General features: G+C 34.3%; 6 protein-coding genes across 17 annotated transcripts; 2 read left to right on the top strand and 4 right to left on the bottom strand.

The window, feature by feature from the left end:
• Nucleotides 1-27: 27 nt before the first annotated feature.
• Nucleotides 28-7,793, top strand: LOC145966869 (fanconi-associated nuclease 1). 8 transcript variants are annotated; one of them, XM_083091283.1, is made up of 9 exons: nucleotides 28-3,010; nucleotides 3,376-3,511; nucleotides 3,595-4,787; nucleotides 4,886-5,017; nucleotides 5,114-5,557; nucleotides 5,642-6,053; nucleotides 6,109-6,231; nucleotides 6,428-6,538; nucleotides 6,762-7,793. In XM_083091283.1, exons 2-9 carry the CDS (start codon nucleotides 3,395-3,397, stop codon nucleotides 6,819-6,821), a joined length of 2,592 nt encoding a protein of 863 aa, XP_082947409.1. In that variant the 5' UTR covers nucleotides 28-3,010; nucleotides 3,376-3,394; the 3' UTR covers nucleotides 6,822-7,793. The 8 variants fall into 8 exon arrangements, with proteins under 8 accessions (XP_082947409.1, XP_082947410.1, XP_082947405.1 ...); XM_083091284.1 differs by lacking the exon at nucleotides 6,762-7,793 and having other exon boundaries at nucleotides 3,595-3,663; nucleotides 3,730-4,787; nucleotides 6,428-6,669; XM_083091279.1 differs by lacking the exon at nucleotides 6,762-7,793 and having other exon boundaries at nucleotides 6,428-6,668.
• On the bottom strand, nucleotides 6,416-8,621 carry LOC145966873 (NAD-dependent protein deacylase). Its single transcript, XM_083091296.1, is given in 6 exon segments — nucleotides 6,416-6,658; nucleotides 7,319-7,469; nucleotides 7,593-7,735; nucleotides 7,819-8,033; nucleotides 8,222-8,474; nucleotides 8,476-8,621. Coding segments are annotated over 6 exon segments (948 nt in total). The 5' UTR covers nucleotides 8,607-8,621; the 3' UTR covers nucleotides 6,416-6,603.
• Nucleotides 8,522-12,236, top strand: Med8 (mediator complex subunit 8). The gene is made up of 7 exons (XM_083091301.1): nucleotides 8,522-8,769; nucleotides 9,086-9,353; nucleotides 9,458-9,703; nucleotides 10,200-10,370; nucleotides 10,506-10,623; nucleotides 10,706-10,792; nucleotides 11,065-12,236. The coding sequence occupies exons 2-6, from the start codon at nucleotides 9,189-9,191 to the stop codon at nucleotides 10,780-10,782; spliced, it is 777 nt and encodes a 258-aa protein (XP_082947427.1). The 5' UTR covers nucleotides 8,522-8,769; nucleotides 9,086-9,188; the 3' UTR covers nucleotides 10,783-10,792; nucleotides 11,065-12,236.
• On the bottom strand, nucleotides 10,923-17,192 carry LOC145966871 (methyltransferase-like protein 25B). Of its 3 annotated transcripts, none has more exons than XM_083091291.1 (6): nucleotides 16,996-17,192; nucleotides 12,566-12,773; nucleotides 12,254-12,472; nucleotides 11,605-12,184; nucleotides 11,406-11,534; nucleotides 10,923-11,326 (listed from the first exon to the last, which is right to left on the bottom strand). In XM_083091291.1, the coding sequence occupies exons 1-6, from the start codon at nucleotides 17,010-17,012 to the stop codon at nucleotides 11,061-11,063; spliced, it is 1,419 nt and encodes a 472-aa protein (XP_082947417.1). In that variant the 5' UTR covers nucleotides 17,013-17,192; the 3' UTR covers nucleotides 10,923-11,060. The 3 variants fall into 3 exon arrangements, with proteins under 3 accessions (XP_082947417.1, XP_082947419.1, XP_082947418.1); XM_083091293.1 differs by having other exon boundaries at nucleotides 16,733-17,190; XM_083091292.1 differs by having other exon boundaries at nucleotides 10,923-11,308; nucleotides 16,996-17,188.
• Nucleotides 12,814-16,700, bottom strand: LOC145966867 (presequence protease, mitochondrial). Its single transcript, XM_083091276.1, has 2 exons — nucleotides 16,387-16,700; nucleotides 12,814-16,246 (listed from the first exon to the last, which is right to left on the bottom strand). Exon 2 carries the CDS (start codon nucleotides 16,224-16,226, stop codon nucleotides 13,119-13,121), a length of 3,108 nt encoding a protein of 1,035 aa, XP_082947402.1. The 5' UTR covers nucleotides 16,227-16,246; nucleotides 16,387-16,700; the 3' UTR covers nucleotides 12,814-13,118.
• A 181-nt stretch (nucleotides 17,193-17,373) lies between the features above and the next one.
• On the bottom strand, nucleotides 17,374-21,787 carry LOC145966645 (ankyrin repeat domain-containing protein 27-like). Of its 3 annotated transcripts, none has more exons than XM_083090900.1 (3): nucleotides 20,934-21,787; nucleotides 19,844-20,865; nucleotides 17,374-19,768 (listed from the first exon to the last, which is right to left on the bottom strand). In XM_083090900.1, exons 1-3 carry the CDS (start codon nucleotides 21,278-21,280, stop codon nucleotides 18,567-18,569), a joined length of 2,571 nt encoding a protein of 856 aa, XP_082947026.1. In that variant the 5' UTR covers nucleotides 21,281-21,787; the 3' UTR covers nucleotides 17,374-18,566. The 3 variants fall into 3 exon arrangements, with proteins under 3 accessions (XP_082947026.1, XP_082947027.1, XP_082947025.1); XM_083090901.1 differs by having other exon boundaries at nucleotides 17,375-20,488; nucleotides 20,594-20,865; nucleotides 20,934-21,777; XM_083090899.1 differs by having other exon boundaries at nucleotides 17,375-20,865; nucleotides 20,934-21,777.
• Nucleotides 21,788-22,190: the final 403 nt, after the last annotated feature.

The raw sequence follows: 22,190 nt of genomic DNA, 5'->3' as shown, positions 1-22,190 counted from the left end.
ATATTTCATTATTTCTCTCGTTTTTCTCAGATTCACTGTTGCGCGCGAAGCCGTATCCTCCATTCTCTCCACTTTATTCGCTCGTATTCGTATAGCGTTTGGCTTTTATAAGTGTTATTTGCTCGTCATGAAAAACACATATATACACACACACACACAACACACGCATACACATACATACATACACTGTGTGTATACATGCATATATATGCTGCTATCGAGATTTTTAGCGACGCCTTAAAAAGAAAGAAACGATAACTCTTCCGCCAAATGATTTTGAGAAGAACGAGCGATTTTATGTGAATGAAAAAAAAAAGAAATTCGAGAATATGTATTTGTAAAGAAGAAGAGTAATTTGTTTATTTTAGTTGGAACGCTTTAAAAAAAAAACGAAGTATAGTGGTATATATGAATTTTTATATAAAATTTATTAATGTTAAAAATATAAAGACCCCCCAAAATAGCCATTTTAAAATTAAATAAAACGTCGAGAATCATCAAGATTTGATCGCTCCAACCAAAGACTGAGTTCGCTTTACATTTCTGATTTGGCAAACACGAAATTCCACTGCAGTTAAGACCGTTTTGTTTTGCGAAAACTCGCAGGAAAAATTTGTCCCGATCAAACTCCCATGTGAGTTGAGACTATTAAACATGCTTGGAGATATCTCGAGATATTTTCGAGAAATGTGATTAAGAAAATAAAATAAAAGTAATCGGTCGTATCGGACGGTGAGATTTCGTGTTTACCCAATTCGTTGCATTCGCGAGAAACAATAGTATATCATGTAAGTAGAAATAAGACAGATCAATGCAAATATTCTCTGAGAATGATCGTGACGAGGAGAAGAGAAGAAAGAAACTAATTTGCGCGAAGAAAAAAAAAACAAAGAGATTATCGAGAAGAGGAATGAGCTTACGGTTAATAGGTATCTAGACGAGAAAAAGCTCCACGACATTTTTCTGCGTGTTAAAAAAACAGATTTACCGATAATATCGACTGACGCGTCGAGACACACGATGTGTATCTACTTATACATGTATTTTATTCTGTGAATATACAGTAGGGCTTCTGCGTCGCTGTGCGACAGGAAGATGTAATCGGAAAAAAACAAAGAGAGAAGAGACGAAATAAAGCGTTTCTCAACCAAAGCTCCGATTTGAACGAAACTTTGGACGCGAGTAATAAAAAAAATTTTTCTCGAAAAGAATAACTCGTAATAGAGTCGGAGAACTCGCGGAGGAGGGAAAGTGACGTAGAGAGTTCTATATAATTACATATATAGAATATTCAATCTCTCTAGAGAGACACAACCCTTCGACCTGTTCTTCGATACGATTATTTAATCTTTTGTCACCTGATAACACCTTTTACTTGAAAAAAACGTGCATTATGGCTCGTCCGACTGTCCGGAAACCCGGCAGATTGTCAGATGTAATTGTCAAAAATATACTGAAATACACGTCTTATTTATTGAAACAACTACCATCCGACGAATGATTTATATTCCTGAATTAACTATTACACGCCGTACAATATACGTTTCCTTAAACTTTTTTATTTTGCGTTTGTTCGAAAGTTGATTATGGAACATGCGAACGATTCCTCCAGTTTCTTTTAAGGAAACGTCTTTTTTTTCATCTAAGCGAAATTTCGTTGATCCTCGTATTTTTCTGAAATGAATAGAGGTGTTACCAGGTAGATGAGTCAACATTTCCTACGACTTATGTATAGAGACCTAAGTATTAATATTCGTGATTATTGCGATTAACAACACACTGATAGCAGACGATGTAACTAATTGAGTGTATATAAGTAAGTCAATTTACGGGTTGCATTTTGGCTATTAAATATATTCTAATTACTATGTAACTCCGAGGATGAGGAGAGGGAAGGAAAATCGGCAAACTCTAAACTCTGAACGACTTATTGTACATATTCGTATACATATGTACGTATACACGTAACACAGCTCGTGAGCCTGTACATGCAAACGACATACATATATAAATATATATATAAATACAAATATAGAAATATAAAACGAGAGAGAAAGAGAGAGAGAAGAATGCGACGCGTTTTAAGTCGCGAACTCACTGTATACGGTATCTCCGAGCATTTCGAGTCTGAAAACAATTCAAAAATTCACTTATTATATTTTAAAGTGCAATCATACATTATTTTAAATATATTGGACACGTATCTCAGTTTTTCACGCAGAGAACAAAACTCTATTTTTGGAATGAAAAAAGACTTTGCTGTCATGTTTCTTATTATATTGATTAAATTAATGAATTATCGATAAAACGGAAAAAAATTAAATTTGAATATTGAACGATTTCGATAAAAGTGAGCTTGCAAAAAAAAAAAAATAAATTCTGTTTACATTAACTACTAAACTTTTTTTTTTTTCAAGAAATAGTATTTCGGAAATAACGTTAAGAAAAATTTTGTCGCAATTAACACTTTATATTTATATTTTACATTTTATATTCTTTATATTTTATTCTTAATTTAAACGTGATTAATTTTCTTACAAAAGATTGATCATTTTTTTTCTATGTAATAGTTATATTGGAGAGAAAATATATTTTTTGCGAAACTTATATTATTCTTATAGATTAATATTTTATTCGTGGACGAGATATAATAATTCGAGCGCGACATAAATTATTGTACCGACAAAAACATTGAATTGAATTAATTGGCTAATTTTTATTCGCAAAAAAAAAAGATGATCTTTCTCACTATTAGGTTATGTCTATTGCGCAATTATATAAATTTCCCGCCATATGATATTCCGCGCTCCTGCGCAGAATGTTGATCTTAACCTTATCTGACAGTGTGATCTGACAGAGAGATCAAAGTACCTACAACGTGTTAGATTGTGCGGATTGCTCGTTGAATTTATTTTATACAGTGATTTCCGACGATGTTGATTTAAATAGTTTCTCATCTTTGATTGATTCTTTTCTTTACATGTTACATGCGACTTCCGGATTTTTAGAGGTAAAGCGTAAATATATATAATTGACAATGTTTTGTTTCACTAAGGCTTCATCTCCTAAATATTCTTCGTCATTCGTGTATAGTTTTAAAATTACGGAAAAGATTAAAACTAAAATATTATGCCGTTGATACTTACCGTTCTATTGTGTGGTACGAGATTTATATTTTGACTCTGTCATTTAGATAAAAGAACATTTGTATTCGCCGGTAATTTGTATGAACTATGTAAATATTGTAATTTCTTTCGTCGATTCGCTATAGTCTAAATTAAGTTTTACTTTAAGGATAGGCTAATGTACGAACAAAATAAACAAAGATTGAGAGCACAGTATAATGTAGAATATGTGATCTGTTTGTTCCTCCAGGTATCAACTACAATAGATCATGGTGCAAACTACAATAGATCAATTTTATAAAATTACAAGTAGCAATAAGAAACCTGCAAGCGTAAAAAATATCAAGAAATCATCTAATCATAAAAGTCCAATAGCTCAAAAAAAAGTAAGATATTTAATTAATATAATAACATTTTAATGGTATTAATAGTATTATATGTATTAATTTTTTCTATTATTATTAACAAGGAAAAACGATTGTCGAGAAAATTGAAAACTTTTTCTGTACATGAAAATACCAAGCAAAGTCCATGCAAAGTAAGTAGAAAACAAGGAACGCAAAATGATGTTTCATTAAGTGATGAGGTATATTGTTTGTCAAAGATTGATGTGAAAAACAGTCCTAAAATAGCAACTAAACCAATGATATCGCCAACATATGCTATTGAATACACTTCTCCTACCAATAAAAAATATACTCTTGCATCCAATAGTGGCTCAAAATTTAGTCCAAAGACATCATCTCCAATTAAAAACGCACTGGATGAGTCACAAAGGCGTGCAAAATTAGCGCGAAGGAAATTGTTCAAAGATAGAACTGAGGAGTTACTTTCTATGATGATAGATAATTTGAATTTAGCTAAAGAAGGAGCCATTGCTAATAATGATATTAATTTGGAGAAAGTTTATTCGAGCGGAAAATTTAGCTACAAATATAATCCTATAGATACTTCAACTTCAACGAGATACGAAATTAACGATGTAATCGTACCTGTAGACACGTATTCGCTACATTTCTTTTTAGTCATTGTTACCGTATTTTCCAATCCAATTAATTGCGGATATTTTGACGAAGACGAATTAGATTTTATATTTTCGTTACTTACTCTTTCAAGACGCGCGCAAGCATTGCTGATACGTATGTTAAAAAGAAAGCATATGTGGCACAGGATAAGTAACATTAAATACGACGAAATATCCAATGATTTAAAGTCAATTTTTGACGAGCTTGTATCACGATCCATTTTCAAAAGTAGCACAGAAGAAGAAGATATATCAGTTTTGCTGAATTTGCTACAAGTCGACGAAATTCGCAAGATCTGTCAAGAATTGAAAATAAATTGTAGTAAAAAAAAAGAAAATGTACAATCAATTCTAAAGTTTTGCAACGAGACAAAGTCATTATTCCCCGGGATGCCGAATCCCGCTATTAAATTACGCGCGTCGGTCATCAAGCGTTTAGGATCTTGCGTATTATTAAACATAAAAATGAAACAAATGGTTGATAGAATAATTACATTGCTGATACCAAATCGAGAGCCCACTGAAACTTTGGTGGATGTATTCTTAATGATACTAAGAGTTGAAACAAATCAGATAAAGTTTCCGAAAGTAACAATAAATGAATTTCCTATCTTTGCTAGCAAAGGACATCTGTTAGAGTAAGTAATATATTAATTATATGGTTTATTATATATTTCGATTTTATTTTGGAATGGAATCTTATTTTTTCTTAATTTGAATATTTATTATTTTATAGTTATATTGAAGCTAAAAATACATTATCTGATATCTTGAATGCAATTGAGAAGAAACAATGGGATGTTGTACGGAATCTTGGATCTTTGGCCGCACAACGTTTGCCACTCTTCTTAGAGGTAGAAACACAATGGTAATGAAAATCTAATTTACATAGTATGCTTAATTATTTAATAGATAAAATTATGTTAATATGAATTTGTTTTATGTTATGTTGTTTTTTTTGCAGTCTTCAAGATTCCATATTGCCTCATCACATTAAATGTTTTATGCCAGGTTACTTGTGGCTCAAAGTTTTGTCTAAAAGCATTGACGCATTTAAAAAGTCTAAGGAAATGCCACAAGCAATAGAATTCTTGCGAATGTTAATAGATCAAGATTGTCATATGAAGAGTAAAAAAGGATTATGGTTCAATGAATTGATTAAGATAGAAATGCATCATATGAAGAATATCGATGGCAGTGTCGCGCTACTATCGGAAGCAGTATCGCACAAGGACTTGACAGAAGTTGATAGATTAGATTTGTTGGACAGAGCAGAGATGCTCGTTAAGAGAAAAACTGCCAGTAAATGTGCAAAAGCTACAGTTAGACATATATTAGACAATATGCTCGACAAAGTGCGACCAACATCTCAGATGTGTTCTATTACGACAGAAGGAATGTTATGCGGGTAATTTATATGAAACAAAGCTCCTCTTAAAAAAATTTAAAAAAATGAGTTTAATAGAAAAGAGATATATGTGCATGTTTTCAGGAATGTTTTGCAGAGAAAGAGCACTTGGTGTATCAGTAACAGCATAGATCAACAAATGTATGGTACAGTCGAAAGTTTTGCGTTATATCAATACAAATGCAAAGGATATCCCAAAGGTGTACACTGTGAAGGTGCCTTTCCGATTACCCTATTTGCCACATTGTTTTGGGACGAAATTTACAATATGAATATTCCCGGCACTTGTGTATCATCATATCAAAACGCACCGTTAGATTTATACTCATCGGAATTTTACGAGAATAGAAAAGAGCAGATAGACACGAAGATTCAAATCATTCGAACATTTGATTCGGAAACATTGAGCAGACATTTGAAACACAAATTTGATTTATACCGCGAATATACCTCTCTCTGTCAAGGCACTCTTTTTGATGACAGTAACAGCTTTCAGGTAAGCCGTCGACAAAATTTGATAAAAAGCAATTTATGTATATGCATATTTTCAGGAGGTAGCATATTGTTTAGGGGTGGAAAGTATTGTTGGTATTTGTGAACGACTTATTCATAATTACCGACTCTGGAGAGCTGGCTTTCCAGATTTAATTGTATGGAATGCAAGTACAAAACAAGTAAGTTTATTTTTCTATGTACATAATTTTAAGAGAGCTTATATATATATTATATGTATTAGCTTATATATATTATATATTTTATATATTTTATATATTTTATATATTTATATATTTTATACATATTATATGTATATATTATACGCGAAAGGTTTTAAAAACGTAAATTGTAATTTAATATATCTTATTTTTTTAGTACAAAATTGTAGAAGTAAAAGGTCCAGGCGATTCATTGTCAACCAAACAAAAATTATGGTTGGACTACCTGAATCATCTCGGATTAAATACAGAAGTGTGCTATTGTAAGGTAATCAATCTTCTTATGAAAAACAGATTAATTATTATATTATGTGTATCATATATCCAACTCTTTTAAGGCGCCAAAGCTTCTGTCACAGTAGTAGTACAAGGGCCTTGAAAGTGGTATCTACGAGATAATTCGCCTTTAAAAATCCTTCCGCAAATTATTTAATCAACATGCAAATCTCAAATATAATGCAATATATATTTATTTTCTTTTTTTGTTACAGTCAAATACGAGTCATACTAAAAGCGGACGTAAGCGGAAACACGAAGAAATTATGACGTAACGTCATAAAGTAATCATAAGGTGCTTGAGAAAGAGAATACGCATGTATAAAAAATTACATTACATTTTATATTGTATAATATTCTATTTTACATATTTATAATTTTTTTTCTGTATCTTAATTTAGGATGTGAAAACTTATAACAAATTCGGTTGGATGCACTAATGCACACTGGTATACATTAAAGACTGTTGTAGATAAATTTACAATAGCATAAATTAATAAAACAGTAAGATAATTTTATGAGTTATATATATCGATATTTTCGTATTGAATAATAATATATAATAATAACCCGTAGTATTAATTATCTTACTGTTTTAAAATTATGCTATTATAACTTTATATACGACAGCCTTTAATGTCTACTGGTGTGCATTAGTGCATCCAAAATTCGCTGTTAGTCATGGAACTGTTAGTCATGGAACTTTATCGAGAAAGTATCTTGCATAGCAATCAATTTAAATTAAAAAGAGAAGTTGATAATATGTACTTACTGCATTTTTTTCGTGGCTGGCGTTTCTTCTATGTTGAACTCTGCTACTGGTACGTTACGTCGCGCTACTCGCGGTGCAAACATTGCAGCTGGATATACGATCGCTGAGGTTCCAATGACTAAGCAAGCGTCACAACTTTCAACAATGTTAACTGTAACAATTTAATTTTATTAAATATTAAAACTTTTATTCCATATTTTAACATATGCATGTTCTATATATAAGTAAAACGATTTATATGATTTATATTTATTAAAGAAAATCTTATACGTACAAGCCTTCTGCAATATATCCTCATTTAACTGTTCACCAAACCATATGATATCAGGTCTCAGCAAAGCTCCACAATCTTTGATTTCACAATGTGGTAATTCCTCCCTTGGAATATCAGAGGACATAACGTTCGGGTCAGGAGATCTGTTTAAATTTATTATCATCAAATCAACAATATGAAATATATATAATCACATATGGATATTACAAAATTCTCATTAGCATACCCTTTTCCTGCCAATGCTGGACAGATGGGAACATTCTCATTAATAGCAATATTATGACACTTGGTACAGCGTGTTCTATAAAGCGAACCATGTAATTCTATTACATCTTGTGCCCCAGCTCTTTGATGTAGTTCATCTATATTCTGCGTAACGATTGACACGTTTTTCCCTTCTGCTATTTTGCGTTTTTGAAATTCAGCAACAGCTTCATGCGCCTAAAAAAACAAGACCAAATTGTATTTGTTTTGCTATTATTTCTAAATTTTTTATAAAAGTTTATATTTTAAACTTGCTTAAAGTATAGAGAAATATACATGTGTGATATAACAAATTTTGTAATTCATCGTGTTATGAAAGTTAGAAATTGTTTAAAAATATTTAAGTTTTTTGAGCATCGAATTACCTTATTCGGCTTGACTTTGCTCGCTAGTTGCCTGCGATATTCGTAAAATTCCCATATTAACGAGGGGTTCGCCGCGAAGGCCTCCGGTGTCGCGAGACTTTGCGCCTGATATTTACGCCAAAATCCACCGGCACCCCTGAAAGTCGGCACCCCGGATTCCGCGGAGATACCGCTACCGGTTAAGATCAAAATATTACTGGCATTCGACAGGGCCTCGCGAAAGGACTTCATGACGTTATGCATGTACGCGTGTGTATTCCCGTGTGTATTCTCGTAGTAAATTAATTAACGATTCTTGCAAGTAATCGTTAGCATAACAATTCTTGCGAGTAATCATGTGTTGGTGATGATCAGCTGATAAACAGCTGATGCCGCGAGATGTCATCGCGATAGTTGTCAAAGGTCGACAGGAAACGCTTCGACACTTTGATCATCCATTTCTAATTATATTCTGCATTATTCTATTCTACCAATTTAAGTGAAAGCTAAAATTCGTATTCGAGATGCCTCTAAAACATTGAAAAATATGTAGCCAAAAACTTTCTACAGTGAGTAATATATACATATATTTCTAATTTCTTATTCTGTTTCATGCACTTTATTTCAAGACGTAGAAACTTTACGATTTCCTATTCTGTTCCGTGCATTTGATGTATTTTGAGATATGGAAATTGAATTCCTGCTCGAAGAAATTGTCATTCATGTCTCGTCCTTTATAATTTCATAATTTTATACAAATGTAATATTAATATCAGTATAATCTTAATATTTTAAAATTCGGCTACGATTATAATGGATATTTTATGTGAGGTAATTTTGAATTTTTTAATAAAAAACATTCTTAAAATAATACTTTCAATATAGGTCCAAGCTGTATTAAATGTCCTGTGCATAATTGGTTGCTGATAATTGCTGCAACACATAATCGTTTGCTAACGTAAAATTAACCTCTAAATCTCTAAACACGATGCAAAGGGAGGAGAAACAATTGGATTCGGCCTTGGAAGCCATAATAATGCGAGTAAACGATTTAAAAACTGCGATTGCCGCAATGATATTTAAAATAGAGCATGAATATGAGACCTTGAATTGGCCAAATTTTCTTGACAATTTCGCCCTTATTTCAGGTCATGTAAGTATTTTATCTTATTAATCGAGAAGAAATTATAAAATAGTATTTATATACATTATACATATTACTTTATCTTTTTCTTATATTATGTCACATTTGTGCAGCTGACTAGTCTTTCAAAGATTCTCGCACATGATAAAGCACCCAATCTCAGAAACCTAACGGTTCTACCGCTACGCTTGAGTCCTGAGAAAGATGAAGAGTTGCTTCGATTGACCGAAGGCAGAATCCCTACATTTGCCCATGATTTGGTTCCAGACTACTTAAGGACAAAGTTGGAACCTCAAGCTGAACAGAAAATGATGCAGTTGGAAGCTAAAGCCGCGAATGTTAACATTGAAACATCACATGTAAGATATAATTCTTTATGTATTTACTTTTTTTTTTATTCAATATATCCCCTTATATATATTTTTTCTCAAGTTAAGGTGAAAAGTTATTTTTGTAAATTATTTAAAATATTAAAGTATATACATGATACAACTAGAAATTCTTTTGAGATTATATCTGCTGACATACAATTAAGTATATAATACAGTATCTGATAAGATCAATACAATTGAAGCTAATTGAAAATGTGTTCTATTTTTCTGTTAATGTGCTAACTAAACAACAACTAGGACTACAATGTAAGCTATTAGTCAAATAGCTTCAGCTTTGTTCCATTCGCTTTGGGCTGAGATTGATGTTATGTAACGAGCCTATTTGTAGCTACATAAATAGCTATAGATGTTTAATGTTTGAAATTATATTCGCTATGCAATCAGAAATTTTTGTATGGGCCATTTAGCGAGTGGAACACAAGAATTCCATTACTTATCAAGTTTTTCGCGTGGTTCGTTTCAGAAACAATTGACGCAATATACAAAGGTAATTGGTCATGTGTGGGATATAGCAAATAAGGCACGCGAAGAATGGGAGAGCGAAGCTGGAGCCAGAGCAACACAAGCACAGACCAGTAGCGCTGCAGATACTCATGCTCTTCTGGCTGCTGTGGGGATGGGTAAAGGTTTAAAGGTATATTTATAATCTTACTTTTAAACTTCTTGAGAGAGTGAAAATGTTGAATTTTTAAAGAATAAAATTACCTTTTTACAGTATTATGTTTTCATATATCTATCAGAACTAATTATCTACACTTTACTTTCATAGTCTGATTCCATACAAATGGTTCAATCTGGTGTAAATCCAGTAAATAACAGCATGATGGTGGGCAGACCTGGCAATCAGCAGCAGACACCAGGACAAGGACCAATGGGTAATCCACAAAGTAAGTGTTTTTCTGAAGATTTCCGTTTACTCCCATGCAATTATTTATAATTAATTACCTTTTAATTTTAAATACTTTATAGTGGGACAAATGAATAAGGCACCGAGTGCGATTAAGACAAATATCAAAGCAGCATCACAAATTCACCCTTACAGATAAGAATGTGACAGTATGTATAAGATATACAATGAAAACTTCGAATTTTAAAGTATCTTTTTATAACTTTAATTTTTAAAATAATTTCAATATAATCTAATTATGTCTATGATTTTAATGAAGGATGTAATAAAAGATATATAATTCTTATTTCAAAAATTTTATTTAAAAAATTTCAAATATATTTTCAGTAACTTTTCATTAATATTGAATTATTTATGAACTGTATTATTTTAATCATCTCCATAAATATTTTAGCTTTTATTTATAATTTATAATTTTCAGCTTTTATGAGATACTATCGCATATGAACGAGGAGATATGCACTTGTTCATCACAGGCACGATTACAGCTTCTAGATCTTGTTCGTGTAACCATAATAATCGATCCTGCAGAATCAATGACTCTGCCGGGAGTTGTAGCACCATTTGCAGACCAGAGTAGATTTCTACAGTTTCTAATTTTTTACTCTGTTCTTCCCATACTTGCATTATGTCTTTCTCTAATTCATCATATACGATAACATTACCTACACATATATGAAAGTCTTGTATATATACATATATAATATTAGATTTATGTTAAAAATTATGTTAATCTTGCAAATATTATCGCATTAGTATCACCTGTAAATTTTACGTTTGTGTCCGGTATCAGATCGTATCTTAATAATGAATCCTTAACATAAGTTTGAAAACTCGAACATTGGGACTTTCTCGTACCTTTCCGAACTTTTTTCTTAAGAACGAGATTATCTAAAATAAATCCTTTATGAGCAATTGATCTATGGAATACACACACATATCATATATCACAGATGCTTACTTTGTTGCGAGTATAACTCGAGCACAGCTCGAGCGAGAACGTGAAAGGAATGTTCATCGTGCTTCTTTTTGGACATACCATACCATTTATCCGCCGATTCTTGACATGCTAATCGTAGAAAGGGTATTCTTAAGAACTGGCCTATATCAAAATTGTGTGCCGCGATCGTTTCTCGTAGACAATTCGACGTGGGAAAATTGTGAAAGTATTGTTTCTCCTGCAATGCAGTCTGTATATTCTTGGAAATGGAAAGTTTGTGATAACAGCAAGATATTAGAATAAAGAGTTTAACGGACTTCATTTTGCAGAAAATTTTCGACGCGCTCGCACTCAGGTCTCCGCAAGCATGCAAACCGATCAGACACGCATCCGTAAAGTCAGGGAACTCCTGATGCAAGATAGATTCTATCATATCAGCGGAATCACACGTCACGTCGCAATGAATGTATTTAACTTTGGCCAAAGAATCAAGATACAATTTTTTTTGTCTAATACACGCTCTATTGACATTTTCTTTGTTTTTTTCTAAACCTAGGACTTGGTAACCGTATAAATAATGTAACATTTGGCATACATATCCCTGAAAAATTATCATTGTAGCACACAAGAGTCTAAAATTTATATCTTTTTTATATTGTTACTTTCTTACCAAACCTGCACCCAAATCGACGATTGTTTGTATATTGTACAACTTGCATTGCGTGTGCACTAAATGAGCTAAATGTATTATTTCATGTTGCTTCTTTTGACTGAGACCAATTTTAAATTTCTGTGGCAATTCTATTCTAGGTGATGTCTGTATAGGTGGTAATCTGTTGATATTTTGACATTTCTCAACATATGTTTTTAACGAATCGGGCCATTCAGACTGGAACAATGAAAATATGTTGAAATACTCTATTTAAAAAATATGAAGAATCTATTATGTGAAGAATCTAATATTCCTGAATTTTTGACTAACCTTTGTTGCTCTTCTTGCTATGAAATTATTGAATTCATCATTTTTCAGAATTCGTAAATGCTCAATCCATTCTTTGGGGATTGCATCTAAAGACGCTTTAGTCAAGATCTCAGTTACTGCTATATTATGAAGCCATTGCATTTCATAAAATAAAGATAACGCTTCGAAAAAATACTTCTTTTCAGCATTGGTATTCATCTGTGCGCATCTGATGAAAATAAAAAAAGAAAATGATGCTTTAATAAGTGCAATAAAAATATGATTTTGATAAACACAAAAAGATTATGAAAATTGAGAATTAAATGAGTAAAACGAATTATTTTTTTTATCTTTTTACTACAGGATACGTTTTTAATATACAAAATATAGCATAAATTACAATAATTATTTAACAAATGTTATGTATTAATGTTGTTATCCTTTAGATTCTAATACTTAACGTCAAACGTATACTATGAAACATTACCAGGAAATGCTTAAACATTTGTTTTTGCAGTTTAACATAAGCAAAACATGTTTTATTATAAAAATAACAAAGATAATATCTAGATGTTTATTCAGTGGCTCGTGCTTGATCTGCTTCTTCCTGATTTAATACTATCCAATTTTCCGTACGTCTATCGGAAATATCGGCATTCGCAGGTCCGATAAGTGAACGACCAATTTTGATGCCGTTTCGACCAGATTTCAGGTACTTTTCAGCCACGTGCAAGAGCTGTTCCTTAGTCACAGCCTTTAATTGTTCCCTCTGTCTTTGAAGATCATCGTCTGTGATGCCATGGGTAAATTTAGTCATGCCACGATTGCTGGGGGGAATAGGAACGTCTATTTGCTGGAAAACTCCCAACTTTGCCTCATCTATGTCACTCTGGGGTAACGAGTACTCCGTTAAAAAATCGTACGTCTTGTCAAACAGGTCAAAGGTACGAGTGGAATTCGGATCTCTGTAAGAGTAAAAGGAGAAGATTCCCTCTGATGTCAATCTCGCGCCTCCACCATAAGCTCCGCCCTTCTCTCGAATTTCCGGATGCAGGTATATCGAGGTGATCAACTTGGAAAGCACACGTAACGGAGCATAGTCCGGATTCGTATAAGGAACTGTCAGAATAGCCTTGGAGCAATAATTGACCGTGTATGGTAGCACATAGTGATTACCGCTTTCGCTCGTTTCATTGCTCTGATCGTTGGTGATGATGTACGGATTCTTCGGAGGACCCTTCAGTGACTCGTAGAACACGCGAATACCGTCGAGAGCACTGTCCTTGTGTTCCTCGGACAAATTAATGGCCGACCGCAAGTGTTTCTTGTTCAAGACGTGCTCGGCTATCTCCTGCATGTTGTGTATCAGAGAGGACAGATCACGTATCTGAGCTATTCTCTTCATCCTTCCCACATATTGCAATCCTGAAAGATTCTCTTTGGCCCGAGCTATCGGAGAGACCAGACTAGCGGCGCTACTTATCGCGTACATGTGACCGGCGTGCGAGATATTGTTGATCAAATCAGCCGCATTCATCTTTACAAGTGTCTCGAATCGCTGAGGATCGGTCAGTTTAACATTGTTGAATAATTCCGTCCATAATTCCCACATATAGTTCAAATTGCGATCCAGGCAATATGATTCTATGAGAATCCCTTCCTCGTACTTCAATTCGCTTTCCTTATCTTCAGCAATGTGATTCCCGAAACTCAGACCGCCGGTCTTCAGCTGCATCATCTGATCGAAGCTTCTATAATCGTAGTTCTGTGTGCCCATCTTGGCGATAATGTAATTGAAAAGCGGTATCAGTTGTTTCAATTCAGTCGGTAATGCCTGTGTGTTAAGTATTCCTCGATAATAGGAGATGCCGTTTGTTGGTTGTATGGACAGTTGAAGAGGCACTCCGGATATCTCTAGATTGGACGTATTGTATCGCTCCACGTCGGCTCTTAAATCTTCCATCTTCAGTGTCGGTAAGACTCCGACATTCTCTTTCTTTTGTTGTTCGGCAAGCAAGATTTTCCCGTTGACGTATATTAGTTCTTTCTCCTCTGCAGAAAGCTCCTCCAGCTTCTTTTTCAGCAACTCTTGCTCAGCAAGAGCTTTATTTTGCTCATAATTCTCGTCGGGCGACATAGTCAACGTCAATCTGTGATTATTGTCTCTGAGATAAGTTTTAACCAAGCTTTGCAGATACTTGGGATCTTCTTTCATTCGTGATGTAAGTTTCTTGACTGCATCGTTAATTCTTAACAACTGTATTAAGTCGCCGTTGTGATTCCACAAGGATGTCAGATTAAAGAGCAGATTTAGCCCGAAATTCGACGTTTGATGCTTGATCTGAAGTTCAATACCGTGCAGAATAGCTTCAATGTGGTCCTTCTCGAATCCCTCGTCGATGACTTTTTCTACAGTGTTATCGAAAATACTCTCAATCTTCTCGAAATCTTTGGGCTTTACACCCTGCAAACTTACAACGAACATCGTGTCTTTACACTGCGAATCGAAACCCGTGACTGGACCGAAGCCGGTGCTTATATCGGATTCAACTAGAGATTTGTAAAACGCCGAATTCGGGCCTCTGAGTAATAGTTGTGACAGCACATACATTTCGAAGGTCGTCTGTATGTCAGTTATATCATTACACAAATGCGATATGGCAATAGAGCCATGTCTGCTAGGATCTGCGAGCAGTGGATCAGGTGTGCACGTTATATGCTCCTTTTTAGCTTCGTTCCATCGTTTCTCTGATGGCACTTCCGACATGGAAGCGTCTATCCGATCAGATAGAAAGAGATATCGATCGTTGACGAACTTTAAATGATCTTCCAACGGGAAATTTCCGTATGAATAGAAACGTGCATTAGAGGGATGATAATACTTCATATGGAAATTAAGGAGATCGACGTACTGTAGATTAGGTATGACGAGAGGATCACCACCGGAAATTACCGAGTACGTATGACTCGGTAAAATAGAATTCAGCAGACGTTCCGCAAGAATGGCTTGATTGTCATTGAAAACACCTTTCATTTCGTTAAAGACTACACCTTTGAATATGATGGGAGAATTTTTGTCATCGACGTCCGCGTGTTCCAGTCTCCAGCCCTCCTGTCGGAAATCTAATTCTCGCAAATTTGGCTTGAAGACAGAATCCAAATAGACCGATTGTAGATTGCGATAATCTTTCAGGTTTTGTGTCGAGAATGGATATATGGTGTAATCTGGCCCAGTCATGGCATTCATGAATGTGGCCAGAGATCTCCTCAGCATCTTGAAAAATGGATCTCTGCAGGGATACCGCTCGCTACCACACAGAGTAGTGTGTTCCAATATGTGAGGTAAACCGGTGGAATCCATAGGAGTTGTACGAAATCCGATGGAGAATACATTATTGGTATCGTCCCTATCCAAATGCAAATACTGCGCACCCGTGCTCAGATGTGTCAATCTCACTGCAGTGAGAAATAGCTCATCTATCTTCGATACTTCATCTACAATAAATCCATGAACAACTTCGCCCTTTTTAAATTTATTCAGTTTATCCTGCACCAACTCTTTTTTTGAATATAGAGTATTTGATTTGACATTCGTTGACAAATGAAGGGCAGGATAAGCAAGATGTTGTTGCAAAGCTATACTTCTTAAGGAGTTTCTTGATAAGTTTAATAGCCTCAACATTTTTGGAAGAAGAGTTGTATCTGGAAATAATATATAGTGACATGTCATATATACATACACATAGAGAACTATCCAGTTTAAGATTATAGATCTCATATGCTAAAAGAGTGATATGAAAATTATACATTTCATAAATGATATTAAATATAAAAATACTTACCAATTTCTCTTGAATAATTCCAAGTAAATTTAAATTATATGTAAAACTTTTGATTGCAACCAAACACAATTTCACTGACGGACATTCCACTTTAATATATATTTTTTAATAAAGTTTTTATAATATTTTTTTAAAAATTATGTTAAATGAAGATATCAATTAAAAATTATAGAAATATTAAGAATACTTTGAAAAAATTAGGAATGTCAGTTAGTGCAGTAGAATGACTATATAATAAGATAGTCCTTAATGATGCAATATATTCGCAATAGCAAATGCCGATGTTACCGGAATAACAAAAAGACATAACCAACTGCACGTTGAAAGCTAATATAAATAATCTTACCTGTCACTTTGCCAGAGTTTACTGACTATTACAACAACGATTAAAATATTTCTTTATCAATTTGTTGTCAAATATTTTTACTTGCTGTCTTGTATTTTTCGTAACAAAAAATTGAATTGCACTCAGATTCTTATTTGATAGAATTGAACGTGTTAAAGGTTAGGTTACACAAATTATTTACGAGCATTAATGACAGAAATTTCTTTTTATCACGTGTACGTAGTAATCGACAAATAATAATAATAATAATTTATGAAACATACTTTTTTATAAATAACATAATTATTGATGTTACAACAATGTGATTATTTTTAGGGAACTACCAAGAAATTCTGTGGGTTTAGTTTTTTTATTTGACAATGGCTGCGGTCAAGACTGTGCTACGAATGCTTTGAAACATCATTCTATCTTTATTCTCATGGAATATAGAACAGAGATAGAATAATGTTTCAAAGCATTCGTAGTGCAGTCTTGACCGCAACCAATATTCACTAGGGATACAGATCCGAATCAAAATTTTTTTCATTTTTTTCAAGACAGTAAAACAAGTGTTATAATTGTTATTATTTCGTTTTATTTACGTATATATATATTTTTTTTATTTCATACAAAACAAATATTTATAAATCTTGTTACATATTTTTTTTACAATTCTATATAAAATATATTTGTAAAATTTTTGTTTAATCCATATGCAATATTGCATTTATTTCATTAATTAATTAATTAATATTGTTTATATATATAATTTATTAACACATCATTTAATATGTTATATAGTTAATACATCTATTAATATTAATATATATTGTTCAATATGAATCATATTCATAGACATGGGTCCATATTCTGAATCCTCTTTTATCGATAAAAGTGCTCCTAAAAGCGGCCTGTAGCCAATCAGAAGGCTTATATGCCACTTTTAGAGACACTTTTATCGATAAAAGAGGATTCAGAATATGGGCCATGGTAATGTCTATGATATTTGACAGTTCTCTCTTTGACATTTATATGTAATTTTAACAACATTAAAAAAAAAGATTTCAATATACACTCACGCGCACGTGCATATGGGAAATTTTTCTCTCTCTCTCTTTCTCTAAAATTCTCTAATATTAAAATTATTAAGAAGATAGTAAGGCTCTAATTGTAAATATACAAATATTAAGATATCAAATGCGATAAGAGCCAAACGCGGGTGATCGTGCGACAGTTTCACAGAAAAATAATTTTTCTGTGAAACTGATATTTGTGCACAGGGCACGGATTTATCTTGGTTAAACCAAGTAAAATTTATAATCTCAATTCGAGATTCTTATAATACCCCTCTAACCCCCTAAAGAAGTTACAGGCGAGAAAAATAACAGGCCGAAAGTCGTTGAATCGGGAATCGAATCCGAGTCTTTCGCTTGCCGGGCGACTGCTCTTACCACTGAGCTATTCAGACCCCACATTAAAATTATAATTAATATTATACTCGATTAGAATTAAATCACATTTGGATGAAATTATATTAGAATTATATTAAGAAAAATATTTTTCTGATAATTAAAATAAATTATTTCTAAAAAAGAGAAAAGAAAAACAGAGCAAAAGAGTACGTAGAAAAATAAATAGAAATACGTTCACTCATGGTATAAAAATCATTTTCAGAATCTTCGGTATAGTGGACTAAGTAGTGGAAAGAATGAACATTTCCTTCTTTGTCGCAATAAAATATCATATAAAAAACTCATGTATATTATACTAGAAAAGAGAGTTATACTTTTTTAGGTAAATTATTTATGTAAATAAAACGACACGCACAGAATATAAAAAAACAGGGTGGCTTATACTAATCGCCTGTTGACTGAGTGTTTTGTTTCAGAATTTTTAGTATACTGGCATGATTTGTGGAGAAGACGACGGATAGTTTCAATTCCTCCACCTGTCGCAGCGGCGATTTGTTTAGGGCATTGCGAATATTAGTGTTTGCACCATATCTTACCAACAAACTCACAAGTTTCACATTGCCAGCTACAGTCGCCAGATGCAACGACGTGTCGCCGTTATGATCCTTGGCGTCTAAATCGCAGGTCCCGCAGTTAAACAGTAGTTTTGCCGCTTCGACGTGATTGTTGAGACATGCCAGGTGTAATGGAGTACGACCTTCCGACTTGGTCATCGCGTTCACGTTCGCGCCAGCATCCAGGAGCAGTTGTACCATCTCGACGCGACCTGTTGCACTCGCCACATGTAATGCCGTCTCGCCAAGATCGTTGCAGGCGTTAATCGCGAGCACCCGTTGTCTCCGCTCGCGCTCGAATTTGCGCTCGCCGAGAGCCGAACAACGTTCACAGTCGCATAGCGGATGATGGCACAGACTCGCGCGAGAGCCCGGCAGCTGCTCGCTCCGATAAACCTCCAATCCCAGATAATAACATGCTAAGCATACATCACCGTCCACTATTGCGGCAAGCAATTTATCCATCATACGATGTTGTGGGTTGGCACAGTTCTTAGGATGTGACGTTGATAAACTTTCCAAATCCGACGTAGTCCAACGACGTTGCTGAAACGACATCTGGGATTGAGCGAGGGTTACGCATTTCTTCTGGGACAAAGCAACATTGTTGCGGATATCGTTCGCAGATGTTGCGTAGTGTTTGAGCAACTCGGCGATGCTCTTGCTGTACGTAACAGTCAACGGTGTTTGACCCTTTTTATTGATTAATCTGCAGTTTGCACTGTATTCTAAAAGGATACCAACGATCGCGTGGTAGCCCCACTTAGCTGCGAGATGCAACGGCGTGTCACCGTTGTCGTTCGTGGCATTTGGATTAACCGAAATCTTCATGTGTTCTGACAAATATAGCAATGCCTTCACACAGTTCTCGTGACCGCGGTCCACGGCCAGATGTAGCGGTGTATTTCCCTGTGAGTCCGTCACTGTAGGATCCGCGTTAGTATGCAGCATCAGTAGCAGAATATTTTGGTGGCCTTTGACGCAGGTGTAATGAAGGGGCGTTAAACCATCCGAATCGGCGGCATTTATATCTGCACCATGGTCGAGAAGAAAATCCACGATCACTATTTGATCATACAATACTGCAATGTGCAATAAAGTTAAACCTCTGTCGTCCCTAGGACATTCATTTAACTCTCGGTGTTTCGTCCAATTTCGCTCGCAGGACGCACAGGTGCATAAAGGATGGCAAAGCGAGACCTTATCGTTCTGTTTAGATCTCTCGTAGGTCAGTATCCTTTCCACTTCGGATAGATTTCCATTCTTGACACATGCAAACAAATAATTGATAGACGAGCAATCCGATTTATCTATCAATTGATTGTATTTATCCGGATTAATCGCATACTTGTCCCCTTCGCAGATTACTCCAGACTTGATGTATTCGATCGCAGCCTCCAGTGATGTTATTAAAAAACAGGTTTCGTCTGCTTCATAAGCAGAACTTGTGGAAAGACGGAATTGCTTCATGAAAAATAATTGTGCCGTCCAGTTTGACAAACCGACATTAACAACGAGAAACACAAGTATCGGGAGAAGATCATCAGACGAGACGACAGACGTTCCATGTGAAATATAATTTACGGTTCTCCTGAGGCACTCGATTTTACCTAACACAGTCACATAACAATCTAACCGTGATAGTTCCATCTTTCCTCCATAGACGCGAGATTCCAAGTCGGATCGTATTCGAAGATCGCTCAATAGGATCCCATCTAGATTCCTAATAATCTTGTTCAAGCACGCATCTTCTACAGCAGTACAAGTGGATAATGATCTTAGCAATACTTCTCTTAAAGCATACAGAATATATGTTTCTAGCGATACTCTAATATTCCAACAATACTGCTTACTACCTGAAACTTTTTCTTCCAATGCTGTATTTTCCAATAGCATTTTAAGACAATCAGTGTACAATTCTTGCACTAAATCTCTTTGCATTTGTATTGACTTACATGCTAAGTTTTTGTTGACACATAAGAAATCTTTGATTTTGGTTTCTAAGTTATCGTGGAGCTGCTTATCAAGTTCTGTTTGGAGAAAATTTACAGCTTCCTGAAGACTTGTGATTATATTCACACAGTTGTCTGAGACACACATATTAGCATCCAAGGGTTGTTCTATGCACCTGTAGAACATATTGAATATTGTATTAACGAATTAATGTTTGATGTTAAAATTTCAATGCATACTTACCATACACAATATTTATGCAAATTTGCACTGTAAAAGATTTCCTCAAAGAGCAAGCGCGTAGAATATTGTTCGCTGTCATTGTACTTGATAGTCAGGACTTTGTCCACAAGCAGGACTTCCCTATTGTTCAGATTGTAAAATCGAGCTGTGGAGAAGTCCTGCTTGGGGATTAAGATATGAGCGTTAATTTCGTCTTCCCGCAATTCGCGATTTGAGAAACTTCCACTTCGTGGAACACAGATGATCCAGCCTTCCTGGATAATTTGTTGGAGTGTAGCTTCATATTCATTTCTGAGCTCCTGCAGAAATCGATTCTCCAACAAGTCCTCATCGTATTTCATATTCATGATTCAATAGCCATCTAATTAATCTCAATATATTTTAAATTTACCAATTCCTGAAGTGTTGCTGCCAAAATCGAATGTCTATGATAGAACTAAATGTCAGGTAAAAGCTATTGGAGCGAAATTGTAATAATGATCCGGAATTCGTAGTCTTCTTGATAATTGGCATCGTGTACAATATTTATTAATTTTACATATTTTTTATTCTGCCTCTCTCTCTATATATATTTAAAAAATTAATATTTTTATCCAAATTATTTTATGTATCTTATCACAGGCTCCTTTTTTCTTTTTCTTTGAAGAAAACGTTTCTAATTTAAAGAGTAAATAATACGACACATGTGACAGACCGTGGCGAGTCGAACGATTGAAGTTACATTAGAAATGCGTTCGGAAATAAAGAATAAAAAGAGAGAGAACAAGGATTTCTATATCTTCATTGGTCAATTAAAAACTACTCTACTCTATGAATAGAATTTCCGAACACACCTTATATGTCAGATTAGGTTGGGTTAATAAAAACTTGGGGTCTGTTCTTTTTAGTTGCACTGCTGCACTAGTGCAATAAGTTGAAACGAGACAAACATACTTTCTTTCACTCTAATTAATTGCATTAGTGCAGCAGTGCAGCTAAAAAGAACAGGCCCAGAAAGAAGACTGATGCCCGATTTCACCAACCGCGTTTAACTTTAATCTTAGTTTAACTCACTCTTTATCTTCTTCTAACTCTTCCTTTAGAAAGAGACAAAGGTCCATATTCTGAATCCTCTTTTATCGATAAAAGTGCCTCTAAAAGTGGCTTATAAGCCTTCTGATTGGCTATAAGCCACTTTTAGAGGCACTTTTATCGATAAAAGAGGATTCAAAATATGGACCTTTGTCTCTTTCTAAAGGAAGAGTTAGAAGAAGATAA

The sequence above is a fragment of the Camponotus vicinus genome, unplaced genomic scaffold, assembly GCF_025532165.1.
Source record: "Camponotus vicinus isolate PSW18456_S1 unplaced genomic scaffold, iyCamVici1.0 SCAF_2, whole genome shotgun sequence".
NCBI lineage: Eukaryota > Metazoa > Arthropoda > Insecta > Hymenoptera > Formicidae > Camponotus > Camponotus vicinus.
The sequence above is the reverse complement of the archived record's forward strand: the minus strand, read 5'-3'. Positions and strand labels throughout refer to the sequence as shown.